This window comes from Salvelinus sp. IW2-2015, linkage group LG26 (genome assembly GCF_002910315.2).
Source record: "Salvelinus sp. IW2-2015 linkage group LG26, ASM291031v2, whole genome shotgun sequence".
NCBI classification, from domain to species: Eukaryota; Metazoa; Chordata; class Actinopteri; order Salmoniformes; family Salmonidae; genus Salvelinus; species Salvelinus sp. IW2-2015.
In genome coordinates this window covers 27,475,374-27,489,322 of record NC_036866.1, presented here as the reverse complement: position 1 = coordinate 27,489,322, position 13,949 = coordinate 27,475,374, and the positions used below count along the sequence as shown (strand labels likewise).

General features: G+C 42.6%; 1 protein-coding gene across 1 annotated transcript in view; it reads right to left on the bottom strand.

Annotated features, from left to right (window-relative positions):
- The window catches only part of LOC111953063 (voltage-dependent calcium channel subunit alpha-2/delta-1-like), a 123,105-nt gene that overhangs the window by 88,613 nt on the left and 20,543 nt on the right, over nucleotides 1–13,949 (bottom strand). Inside the window, 5 exon segments of the mRNA XM_070435223.1 lie at nucleotides 3,690–3,819; nucleotides 4,436–4,471; nucleotides 5,123–5,182; nucleotides 12,880–12,996; nucleotides 13,120–13,201. Coding sequence (XP_070291324.1) covers nucleotides 3,690–3,819; nucleotides 4,436–4,471; nucleotides 5,123–5,182; nucleotides 12,880–12,996; nucleotides 13,120–13,201 — 425 coding nt within the window.

The following is a 13,949-nucleotide window of genomic DNA, read 5'->3' as shown; positions in this document are numbered from 1 at the left end:
AAAAAGTGGTGATCCTAACTGACCTAAAACAGGGAATTTTTACTCGGATTAAATGTCAGGAATTGTGAAAAACTGAGTTTAAATGTATTTGGCTAAGGTGTATGTAAACTTCCGACTTCAACTGTATATATATATATATATATATATATATATATATTCTCTCTCTCTCGCTCTGTTTACTGATTTCTATGAGGATTATAAATAGCAACAGCTTGTACTATTACCCAGTAGGCCACTGGGCTGACACATACTCATTACGGTCCACCAATCACAAATCTTACCCCCCCCCAGAGAAAGCAGGAGGAAACATGGCAACAAGCCCCGACCCCTGCCAGCAGAGTCTGGGAAGGGACAAGATACACACACACACTTTAGCTTACACAGACACCTGCACACACACACACACATACTAATTTCCCACATGCACCCTCTCCCTCTCTGTGAGGTCAGTAGTGGGTAACCTTGGATCCAGACGCTATCCCAGCAGGCCGAGGTGCATGCTGAAGGAGTGACTCCATCCTGCTGCCTCTACGTGTGAGGGCTGACGCAACACACCACACGCTATTGACCCTACACACAAACACACTGACTCAGTAACGAACACCCACACGTGCGCAAGTAAGTCCAATCACACACACACACGAACACACACAGAAAGCAGCACACCGGTCAATATTAGACAAAGCAGCCAGATTTAATGTCAGAAGGACTCAGGAGACACACCTTTCAGACAGCAGGTAAATACTAGTGAAACACACTGCTACCAACCAACCCATTATTTTTCTAAACTAATCCAATCTATAAGGGGTTGGAATTATTGCCCCGCTACTGAGATGGTTGTTCCAGTTTAGATGATTTAGTTAGTCTTACTTGTCAAGGTCTTCACCACAGCAGTCATTCTGAATGCAGGTTGTGGGTGACACAATAGTCAAATTGTTGGATATCCTCCCTCTGGTTGGATTCTGATATAATTACTAATCACTTCACAAACCAGCATATTATGATTTGCAGGTATGAGCTGTATACCATAAAGGTAACTTGGATTAACAACCAGAATTAACTACATATAGTGTCTTGCAAAAGTATTCATCCCCCTTGGTGTTTTTACTATTTTGCTGCATTTCCGTCTGTAATTTAAATTGATTTTTAATTGGATTGCTTGTAATGGACATGTACAAAATAGTCCAAATTGTTGAATTGAAATGAAAAAATGTGTATTTAAAAAAAAAAATGAAAAGTGGTGATTGCATATGTATTCACCCCCTTTGCTATGAAGCCCCTAAATAAGATATGGTGCAATCAATTACCTTCAGAAGCCACATAATTAGATTGCACACAGGTGGACTTTATTTAACTAAGTGTCACATGATCTCAGTATACTTATATATACACACCTGTTCTGAAAGGCCCCAGAGTCTGCAACACCACTAAGCTAGGGACACCACTAAGCAAGGGGCACCACAAAGCAAGCGGCACCATGAAGACCAAAGAGCTCTCCAAACAGGTCAGGGACAAAGTTGTGGAGAAGTGCAGATCAGGGTTGGGCTATAAAACAATATCTGAAACTTTGAACATCCCGTGGCACACCATTAAATCCATTATTAAAAAATTGAAAGAATATGGCACAACAACAAATCTGCCAAGAGAGGGCCGCCCACCGAACTCACGGACCAGGCAAGGAGGGCATTAATCAGAGAGGCAACAAAGATAACCATGAAAGGGCTGCAAAGCTCCACAGCGGAGTTCTGAGTATCTGTCCATCGGACCCCTTTAAGCCGTACACTCCACAGAGCTGGGCATTACGGAAGAGTGGCCAGAAAAAAAGCCATTGCTTAAAAAAAAAATAAGCAAACACGTTTTGTGTTCGCCAAAAGACATGTGGGAGACTCCCCAAATATATGGAAGAAGGTACTCTGGTCAGATGAGACTAAAATGTAGCTTTTAGGCCATCAAGGAAAATGCTATGTCTGGTGCAAACCCAACACCTCTCATCACCCCGAGAACACCATCCCCCACAGTTAAGCATGGTGGTGGCAGCATCATGCAGGGGGGATGTTTTTCCATCGGCAGGGACTGGGAAACTGGTCAGAATTGAAGGAATGATGGATGGCGCTAAATACGGGGAAATTCTTGAGGGAAACCGGTTTCAGTCATCCAGAGATTTGAGACTGGGATGGAGGTTCACCTTCCAGCAGGACAATGACCCTAAGCATACTGCTAAAGCAACACCCGAGTGGTTTAAGGGGAAACATTTAAATGTCTTGTAATGGCCTAGTCAAAGCCCAGACCTCAATCCAATTGAGAATTTGTGGTATGACTTAAAGATTGCTGTACATCAACAGAACCCGACCAACTTGAAGGAGCTGGAGCAGTTTTGCCTTGAAGAATGGGCAAAAATCCCAGTGGCTAGATGTGCCAAGYTTATAGAGACATACCATACCATAACATATTTTTGATTATTTCTTGTTTGTTTCACAAGAAAAAATATGTTGCATCTTCAAAGTGGAAGGCATGTTGTGTACATCAAATGATACAAACCCCCCCCCCCCCCCCAGAAATCTATTTTAATTCCAGGTTGTAAGGCAACAAAATAGGAAAAATACCAAGGGGGTGGATACTTTCACAAGCCACTGTATTCTGGTTCATTAAGTAAGCTAAACTTAGATAGTGTTTTGGGTTGTTGAGTTAATTACACCATACCCATTCAAGGTTAGCTTTCTGAAAAATATTTGTATTTTATTTGGACAAGTTAGCTGGCTAACTCATTGACCCTGCTTTGTTGTATACCCATCTGATGTTCCCCATTAGTCAGGATTTTCAGACCACAATGTTGAGAATAACTAGACCTTGTGAAATGTATAATACATTGGTCATGAAGGGCTTACTTTCAATTTAAAAAAATTAAGTTAGGCAGTCACTTGGTAAATGCTTCTGGACTGAAACTTAATGAATGCAACAACCATGTCTCTGTCACTAATAAACACAGTCATGTGTGTGTATCGGTCAAATTCACTCACAAGGCATGCTGGGAAATATGAAAATAAGACTTTACACCCTACAGTGTTAACCCAAATACTGTAAAACTACGTGTTGTTCCGTAACACAAAAAAACAGCAAAACCCATGGCGTTAGGGAACCAACACTCTAGGGGTGTTTGTTTTTCAACACTTTGAAAAATATTAGTTTAACACTTTTTCAATGGGTCACATATACACACTAAGTGTTACATTTAACACTGGGTGTTAGAGTTCTGATCTAAAATTGTCTGTGCATGACCCCAAGGTCCTTTTCCAGTTAAAGACACATAAAGAATATAAACATAAATATGTTGCTCTGCTGTTAATAAAGGTACCATTTATCTAGGGATTTGTACAGTCTGTGTCATATCTATGGTTACGCTGTGTGTGTGTTTATGGAGGGGGGTGTAGTGTGTGTGTGCGCGTTCATGCATACATACGTGCATGTGTGTATAGTGCAAGTATGTGTTTGTGTGTGTGTACCAGAGGAGGCTGGTGGGAGGAGCTATATGAGGACGGGCTCATTGTAATGGCGGTAATAGAATAGTTGGTAACGGTATCAAACACATCAAACCACATGTTTGATTCTATACCATTTATTAGATTCCAGCCATTACAATGAGCCCATCTTCCTATAGCTCCTCCCACCAGCCTCATCTGGTGTGTACTCACAGCCATCGTAGATGTCAGTAGGGATGTGTACAGCAGTGTCGTTATCAGAGGTGAAGCGTTTAAACAACGGGTCCTCCTTAAAGGCTGGCCTGATCCGGTTCTTCCTACCCTCTGTGTGATTCACCTCCAACTAGAAGAGAGGAAAGGAGAATATTAGACAGTGATTTATAACAGACTAAAACCTATGTCCACTATTAGATTGTATATGTATGAAACAGGGAGGCTAAGACCAAGTAGATGTACATGTCAAATCCACTGACCCTCATTAGACGCATGTCTAGTTATTATACTACACCGGTTTAGAGAAATAAATGGTGTGTGGAGAAGGCTAGGTTAAACCTGCCTCATTTTCAAGCCAAAACATGTTTAGCCCAAACTCTGTGGATTAACATGGGGTAGGAAGAGACTCCTAATAAAGCAACAGTAGCAGCTCATACATCTCAAATGTCAATTAAAGTGGAAGCACACCAGGGACCTTTTCACCTAAGAGAGAGGAAGAGGGGCAGGGGATATTTAGACAGGGAGGGAGAGAGGGAGGTGTAAGGGAGGAAGAGAGAAAGGGTATGAGGAAGTAGGAAAAGAGGGAGAGCAAAGAGTGAAAAGAGTGAGTTGGAAAGAGAGGCGGGAGCTGTCGTAGACCAAACCACTAGTCTTTTTCTGAGTGAGATTGTGGGTTGATTATAGATACAGCTCTGTGTGAGACCCATGTGTTCGTTCATTGGCAGAAAATGAATAAAAATACTCACATTGTCCTTTGCATTGTAGTAAACAATGTCACCATCCTGTAACAAATGACACAAATATCCCTAGTGAGCATTTTGTGTGTGTGTGCGTGTGCGTGTGTGTGTGTGTATGTGTGTTTGTTGGAGAGAGTTTCAAGTTTTATTAGTCGTATGTACGGGACACATACAGACACAAACATCATTCAGCGAAATGATTATTTACAGGTTCCTTCTCGACAACAATAAAAAATAGTAAAAGATAAAAGAGAAAGAGAAGCGGTAATTGTGAGGTAGAGGCCATCTGTGGACATAAGTGGTTTAATGGCCCACAATATGTAATGAATAATAACAGTTAAATCTCTTGATGACAACAGCATTAAACTATATTGGTTCAACTATTATTAAACAAGATATATGGCCGCTAACTCAAGCGTGCCAGTGTTTGTGAGTGTGAGTGGATGTGTGTGTGTGCGTTGAAACCCTATATTCCCTCCTTTTTAGCACATAAAGAGAGCAGTAATAAGACACCATGTAYTGTAGAGTCATCTGAGGTTGCCGTCTCTCAGCCAATGGGTGGTGAATGTTCCAGTACTAAACAGATGCCACACATTACCCACATTCTTATTACACATTGGTGGTGGGAGGGGCAAGTTACACTTACAGTATATCATGTAACTGTAATGTTGGTTATAATTACAATCACAGTTTTACCACATACTCATCCTCCCACTGGTGTTCCATCTGAAAGTTCTCAGCAGCCGTGGCCAGAGTCTAGAAAACACAAAGATAACACGCTAAAAATGTATACTTTACATACAGTATCTCGGTACCACTAAATTTTGACTTACTGTCTGAAGAYCAGTCAATCCACATTTGGGATGGCACCTAAAACCTTCACAAACTTTTACAGATGCACAATTGAGAGCATCCTGTTCGGCTGTATCAATAAGTGGTACGGCAACTGCACCACCCGCAACCGCAGGGCTCTCCAGAGCGTGGTGTGGTCTGCCCAACGCATCACCGGGGGCAAACTACCTGCCCTCCAGGACACCTACAGCACCCGATGTCACAGGAAGGCCAAAAACATCATCAAGGACAACAACCACACGAGCCACCGCCTGTTCACCCCGCTATCATCCAGAAGCCAAGGTCAGTACAGGTGCATCAAAGCTGGGACCGAGAGACTGAAAAACAGCTTCTATCTCAAGCCAATCAGACTGTTAAAAAGCCATCACATAGACTTGAAATCGCTGCCCACTTTAATAATATTAACATATTTTGCATTACTCATCTCATATGTATATACTGTATTCTATCCTATTCTACTGTATCTTAGTCTATGCCGCTCTGATATTGCTCACCCAAATATTTATATAAACTCAGCAAAAAACAGAAACGGCCCTTTTTCAGGACCCTGTCTTTCAAAGATAATTAGTATAAATCCAAATAACTTCACAGATCTTCATTGTAAAGGGTTTAAACACTGTTTCCCACGCCTGTTCAATGAACCATAAACAATTAGTGAACATGCACCTGTGGAACGGTCGTTAAGACACTAACAGCTTACAGACGGTAGGCAATTAAGGTCACAGCTATGAAAATGTAGAACACTAAATAGGCCTTTCTACTGACTCTGAAAAACACCAAAAGAAAGATGCCCAGGGTCCCTGCTCATCTGCGTGAATGTGCCTTAGGCATGCTGCAAGGAGGCATGAGGACTGCAGATGTGGCCAGGGCAATACATTGCAATGTTCGTACTGTGAGACACCTAAGACAGAGCTACAGGTAGACAGGACAGACAGCTGATCATCCTCGCAGTGGCAGACCACATGTAACAACACCTGCACAGGATCCGTACATCCGAACATCACACCTGCGGGACAGGTACAGGATGGCAACAACAACTGCCCGAGTTACACAAGGAATGCACAATCCCTCCATCAGTGCTCAGACTGTCTGCAATAGGCTGAGAGAGGCTGGACTGAGGGCTTGTAAGCCTGTTGTAAGGCAAGTCCTCACCAGACATCACCGGCAACAACGTCGCCTATGGGCACAAACCCACCGTCGTTGGACCAGACAGGACTGGCAAAAAGTGCTGTTCACTGACGAGTCGCGATTTTGTCTCACATGGGGTGATGGTCGGATTTGCGTTTATCGATGAAGGAATGAGCGTTACACCGAGGCCTGTACTCTGGAGCGGGATCAATTTGGAGGTGGTGGGTCCGTCATGGTCTGGGGCGGTGAGTCACAGCATCATCGGACTGAGCTTGTTGTCATTGCAGGCAATCTCAACAATGTGCATTACAGGGAAAACATCCTCCTCCCTCATGTGGTACCCTTCCTGAAGGCTCATCCTGACATGACCCTCCAGCATGACAATGCCACCAGCCATACTGCTCGTTCTGTGCGTGATTTCCTGCCAGACAGTAATGTCAGTGTTCTGCCATGGCCAGCAMAGAGYCTGGATCTCAATCCCATTGAGCACATCTGGGACTTGTTGGATYGGAGGGTGAGGGCYAGGGCCATTCCCCCCTGAAATGTCACATTATTCCATGTATGTTAGTCACAGGTCTGTGGAACTTTTTCAGTTTATGTCTCAGTTGTTGAATCTTATGTTCATACAAATATTTACACGTTTAGTTTGCTGAAAATAAACGCAGTTGACAGTGAGAGGACGTTTCTTTTTTTGCTGAGTTTATTCTTAACTCCATTCCTTTACTTTAGATTTGAGWATATTGTGTGTATTGTTGTGAAATTGTTAGATATTACTTGTTAGATRTTACTGCACTGTTGGAGCTAGAAACACAAGCATTTCACTACACCCACAATAACATCTGCTAAACACGTGTATGTGACAACATTTATTTTATTTGAATTGAATCAAAGTAGAATACCAGAGGATCTACGGATAGTCCCCCCCCACACACTACTGTCTCACTCACTCTGAAACACACAAGCAAGGGGGTAACATGATCTGTGCTGTTGATAACAGCTATGGTAGCTACAGTAGCTACTTTATGATGGTGGCCATGCCAAGACACTAATCACATCTCACATTGCATGCAGAGAGCACCTTTATTTCAATAAATGATGTACATTGAGTGTACAAAACATTAAGAACACCTGCTTTCCATGCCATAGACTGACCAGGTGAATCCATTTGAAAGCTATGATCCCTTATTGTTGTCACTTCAATCAGTTTAGAGATACGTTAAAGACAAAGGAGATTATTGTGGACTACAGGAAAAGGAGGACCAAGCACACCCCCCTTCTCATCGACGTGGCTCCAAGTTCCTTGGCGTCCACATCACCAACAAACGAACATGGTCCAAGCACATCAAGACAGTCGTGAATARGGCATGACAAAACCTATTCTCACTCAGGAGACGGACAAGATTTGGTATGGGTCCTCAGATCCTCAAAAGGTTTTACAGCTGCACCATTGAGAGTATCTTGACTGGTTGCATCACTGCCTGGTATGGCAACTACTCGGCCTCCGACCGCAAGGCACTACAGAGTTAGTGCATACGGCCCAGTACATAATCGGGGTCAAGCTTCATGCCAACCAGGACCTCTATACCAGGCGGTGTCAGAGGCAGGCCCTAAAAWTTTTCAAAGACTCCAGCCAGCCTAGTCACAGACTCTTCTCTCTGCTACCTCACGGCAAGCGGTACCGGAGCCCCAATTCTAGGTCGAAGAGGCTCCAAAATAGCTTCTACCCCCAAGCCATAAGACTCCTGAACAGCTAATCAAGTGGCTACCTAGACTATTTGCATTGGCCCCCCACCCTCTGGAACGCTGCTGCTACTCTCTGTTATTATCTATGCACAGTCACTTTAAATAACTCTACCTACATATTACCTCAACACTGGTGCTCCGACACATTGACATTGACTCTGTACCGGTACCCCCTGTATAAAGCCCCGCTATTGTTATTTACTGCTGCTCTTTAATTATTTGTTATTCTTATAGCTTACTTTTTTGGGGGTATTTTCTTAAAACTGCATTGTTGCAAGGCAATCAAACAAGTGAAATGTCGGTATAGGGACAAAGTGGAGTCGCAATTCAATGGCTCAGACACGAGACGTATGTGGCAGGGTCTACAGGCAATTACGGACTACAAAAAGAAAACCAGCCACATCACAGACACCGACATCTTGCTTCCAGACAAACTAAACACCTTCTTTACCCGCTTTGAGGATAATACTCCGATACAGCATCATATCACCTCCACCTTACCTGTCCCCCTAGACCCACTTCAGTTTGCATACCGCCCCAACAGGTCCACAGACGATGCAATCACCATCACACTGCCCTATCCCATCTGGACAAGAGGAATACCTACTGAATGTAAGAATGCTGTTCATTGACTACAGCTCAGCATTCAACACCATAGTACCCTCCTAGCTCATCATTAAGCTTGAGGCCCTGGGTCTCAACCCCGCCCTTTGCAATTGGGTCCTCGACTTTCTGACGGGCCACCCCAAGGTGGTGAAGGTAGGAAACAACATCTCCACTTCGCTGATCCTCAACACTGGGGCCCCACAAGGGTGCATGCTCAGCCCCCTCCTGTACTCCCTTTTCACGCATGACTGCATGGCCAAGCAAGCCTCCAAATCATTTATCAAGTTTGCAGATGACAACAGTAGTGGGCCTGATTACCAACAACGACGAGACAGGGAGCCTACAGGGAGGAGGTGAGGGCACCTCAACAAAACAAAGGAGACGATCGTGGACTTCAGGAAACACCAGAGGGARCACACCCCTATCCACATCAACTGGACAGTAGTGGAGAATGTGGAAAGTTTTAAGAACACATCACGGACAAACTGAAATGGTCCACCCACACAGACAGTGTGGTGAAGGCTCAACWCCACCTCTTCAACCTCAGGAGGCTGAAGAAATTTGGCTTGTCACCTAAAACCCTCACAAACTTTTACAGGTGCACAATTGAGAGCATCCTGTCGGACTGTATCACCGCCTGGTACGGCAACTGCACTGCCCACAACCGCAAGGCTCTCCAGAGGGTGGTGCGGTCTGCACAACGCATCACCGGGGGCAARCTATCTGCCCTCCAAGACACCTACAGCACCCGATGTCACAGGAAGGCCAAAAAGATCATCAAGGACAACAACCACCCCGTGAACACTGCCTGTTCACCCCGCTACCATCCAGAAGGCGAGGTCAGTACAGGTGCATCAAAGCTGGGACCGAGAGACTGAAAAACAGCTTCTATCTCAAGGCCATGAGTCTGTTAAACAGCCATCACTAACATAGAGAGGCTGCTGCCTACATACAKACTTTAGTAAATGGATCACTAATCACTTTAAATAATGCCACTTTAATAATGTTTACATATCTTGCATTACTCATCTCATATGTAAACTCAGCAAGTCCTCTCACTGTCAACTGCGTTTATTTTCAGCAAACTTAATAACATATGTAAATATTTGTATGAACATAACAAGATTCAACAACTGAGACATAAACTGAACAAGTTCCACAGACATGTGACAAACATAAATGAAATAATGTGTCCCTGAACAAAGGTCGGGTCAAAATCAAAAGTAACAGTCAGTATCTGGTGTGGCCACCAGCTGCATTAAGTACTGCAGTGCATCTCCTCCTCATGGACTCCATCAGATTTGCCAGTTATTGCTGTGAGATGTTACCCCACTCTTCCACAAAGGCACCTGCAAGTTCCCGGACATTTCTGGAGGGAATGTCTCCCTAGCCCTCACCCTCCGATCCAACAAGTCCCAGACATGCTCAATGGGATTGAGATCCTGGCCATGGCAGAACACTGACATTCATGTCTTGCAGGAAATCACGCACAGAATGAGCAGGTGGCATTGTCATGCTGGAGGGTCATGTCAGGGTGAGCCTGCAGGAAGGGTATCACATGAGGGAGGATGGCAGCAGTGTATGTGCAAAGTTTTAGACTGATCAAATGAACTATTGCATTTCTGTTCAAAATATTGTATCAAGACTGCCCAAATGTGCCTAATTTGTTTATTAATAACTTTTAATGTTCAAAACTGTGCACTCTTCTCAAACAATAGCATGGTATTATTTCACTGTAATAGCTACTCTAAATTGGACAGTGCAGTTAGATTAACAAGAATTTAAGCTTTCTGCCAATATCAGATATGTCTATGTCCTGGGAAATGTTCTTGTTACTTCCAACCTCATGCTAATCGCATTAGCCCACGTTAGCTCAACCGTCTCGTGGAAGGGACACCGATCCCGAAGAAGTTTTTAACCTCTCTCCCTCTACTATAGCCATCTTTGGTGATTGGACTGAGAGGGATGGAAACACAGACAGCATGCAGCTACCACATTTAACAATGTGTGATTCATTCACCATTACATCATAATTGAAAAAAAGTGAATGATCTTTGTTTCATATTCTTGTTTGTGCTAAGGTTGATATGAATAGTACTGATGAATGTATTATAATTATGTTGGTAAGGTTGACTTGAGTGAAATATTGTTACGTTTTTTATGCTTTGGTATTGTAATATTTTCTGTAATTGGTATCATCACCTGCTGTTTACATTTCAATAGCTAAGTTGTTTATGAATTATACAATTGTCAGAAAGTGAGGATAAATCAGGCTAAAATGCTGCAACATTGGACGCTTTGTGATGAGACTCCAAATTATATTGGAGATATGGCCAAATAGTATCWAATACCAATGATCAAGGTAAGACATAGCTATAATTTACTACTTCTGTTTGATGAAATTGTCACGCCATTATGCTATTGTATGTAATTTGAGCATTGGTTTGATTAGCCAATGTAGGTAACTAGCTAGCTATGGTGGAGAGGTTGATTTGAAGCAACAAACGTATGTAGTCGATCTGAGTTCATGCCTGCATGTTAGATAGTTCATAGATAACCTTGAATTCAATTCTGAATTTGGCTGAGATAATTGAAACAAAATAAGTATTCTGAGGGTCAATGTTGTCACAATGAGTTATCTAGCTAACCAGCTAGCCAACTTGTGCCATAGCTGGGCTGCTCGGACAATACGTGAACCAGGGAGCCTGACTGGCAAGCTAACTACTAACGTTACAACGTCAACTAACAAAACAGATACAATTTCAATAATTACATTTTGAATATGGCTTAGATATGGCTGAGAACAAAAATATATTGAGCGTCAATGTTGTTGGGATATAACGTTAGCTAGCTAGCTAGCTAAAAACCTGTGTAGCTGGCTGCTAAGATACAAGTGAGTAGCTAGGTTTTAGTTTTGCGTCAAAGCTCAGTACATATAACAAATAGATTGCCAATAAGRACATGCTGCATTTCTCACTTTGAATGAGACTGCATGATCTGTAATAATTCCGTATTCATCCTGAACGAAGCGTGAATAATGATGAGTGAGAAAGTTACAGAGGGTCGAATATCAAACCCCCAAGACATGCTAACATCCCCTGTTGGTAATGGTGAGAGGTTAGCTTGTCTTAGGGATATGATTTTTGACCTTCTGTAACTTTCTCACTCATCTTTATTCAGGATTCATTCAGGATGGATTATCCGTAATCATTAATGTAGATGTATTTAGAAATATATTGTATTCTTATTCACAATAAAAATGACTCCAAAATGACACAATCAATTATTTACAATTMATTTCTGTTGGGCACAAACTAATCAGAAAACAACCAAAACAAACTGCAAAATGCATCCAACAAGTTTGTAAAGTCACAAGCTTGATGTGATCATTGCGTGATAGGAATATGGGACCAAATATTAMACTTTTGACTACTTTATTTATAAAAATAATTAGTACCCCTTCCTTTTTTTAAATAGATTTTTGGGGTATTTCTTGTTAAACAAAATCTCTTAATCTGAACACATCTATTAGTATAAAATAATATAATTTACCTTTTTTTGCATACAATATAGCTCAGTGTTTGAATTTTTTATTTTATACTGTCGTTATTGCTCGCCTTTATCAAGGGTGTCAATAATTTCGGACCCCACTGTATATTAGAAGGGGTTCGAATACAAAATATATTCATACTTCATATTCCAGCGGAAGATGAGAGAGTTGTGTCTCTAATCTACTTCTGCTCAAAGCAATACATGCACAGCCATACAGTATATCACTCCTCTCTGTTACCAACCTGCACCTCACATTACCATGGTCTTCTAACCATCCCCTGGTCCTGGCCTGGCCTGGCACATCTCACCTCAGTTATCTACAAGTGGAACCTAACATTCTGTACATGGGCCCCCCATAAGACTTGAAATAACATTAATGTGATTACCCCCATAAGATACGTACACCCAAGAGTCACTGTGTCATTCATTTCAATCCCTCTCCACTCCATTGTGGTGCATTATCGTAGCAGTGGCATCCTCAAGGCTCAAGCACACCTGATTCAAAAGCTCAACTAGACATCAAGCCTTTGCTGTTGGGGGTACATGAGGAGCATAGAAACAGTGTGTCTTACTTCCAGAGCGGCAGCCCTCTTCAGTAACAGCTGTTCTATGTTCCTGGCTGCCCTAGCCACTAGTTCCTCTGCAATGTTAGACTCTACTGTGTACAGGTTCTGGTTGTCCAGGAAGATCTAGAGAGAGTGAGCATACACACTGGTTACACATACTGTCATAGTGTCCCTTGATAGATATCCATGTTTTATTTTATATAGTGATTACTATGCGTTATAACATGTTATGAAGGGTTAGGTCACCTGTGTGAGGCTCTTCCCGGCACTGGCTGTGTCTGCCAGTGTCACCAGCTCTATCTGTATCTGATCCACCCATTCCTTTATCCTATAGGACAAGAGAGAGGCACAAACAACCAATCAGATCACAAAAACAAACATCCCATACCGGTAGTTCAATTAAATAACTCCCTCCTCACCTAAATTAGCCAGCGTTTATGTTACTAGTAGCTGCCTATCATCTGCCAACATCCCTGTCAATCAGATAACTTCAGATGGTTTCAAAGCCAATATAACCACATCAGACGACTCTCACAAGAATGGAACATGGCATCACCTGTCCAGTCCAATCACTCAACAATCACTCTAATACAATGTCACCCAATAAGATCACTGGCCTAGCCGTCAACACTGCCAGAGCCAATCAGATCATACTCTCAGGGGTCAAAGGAAAAGTCAAACAATCAAATACTTATTACTAGGTTCACACACAATGTCAACAGGTAGCCGTCTCAAGTTGGGTCAGACCAATGAGATTCAGACAGTGATGTGTGTGGACAGGCCTCTGCAGAAATCTACCTGTGTGTGTGTGCGTGTGCATGTGTGTGTATGTGTATGTGTGTGCATGTGTGTGACCTTGTTAGAGCAACCAGAACCAAAAGGGTCCACTTCATATTCAAGTGCAGTGGAGCCAAAAGTTTACTCACTGAGCTCTTGATAATATCACTACTGACATACAGCACCTTTGTCTGTCTCTGTCTCTTTCTCTCCATCTCTCTCGGCCTCTCTCCCTCCCCCTCTCTATATCTCTCTCGCTATATTTTTCTCTCTCTCTATTTCACCAGGATCACATTGAT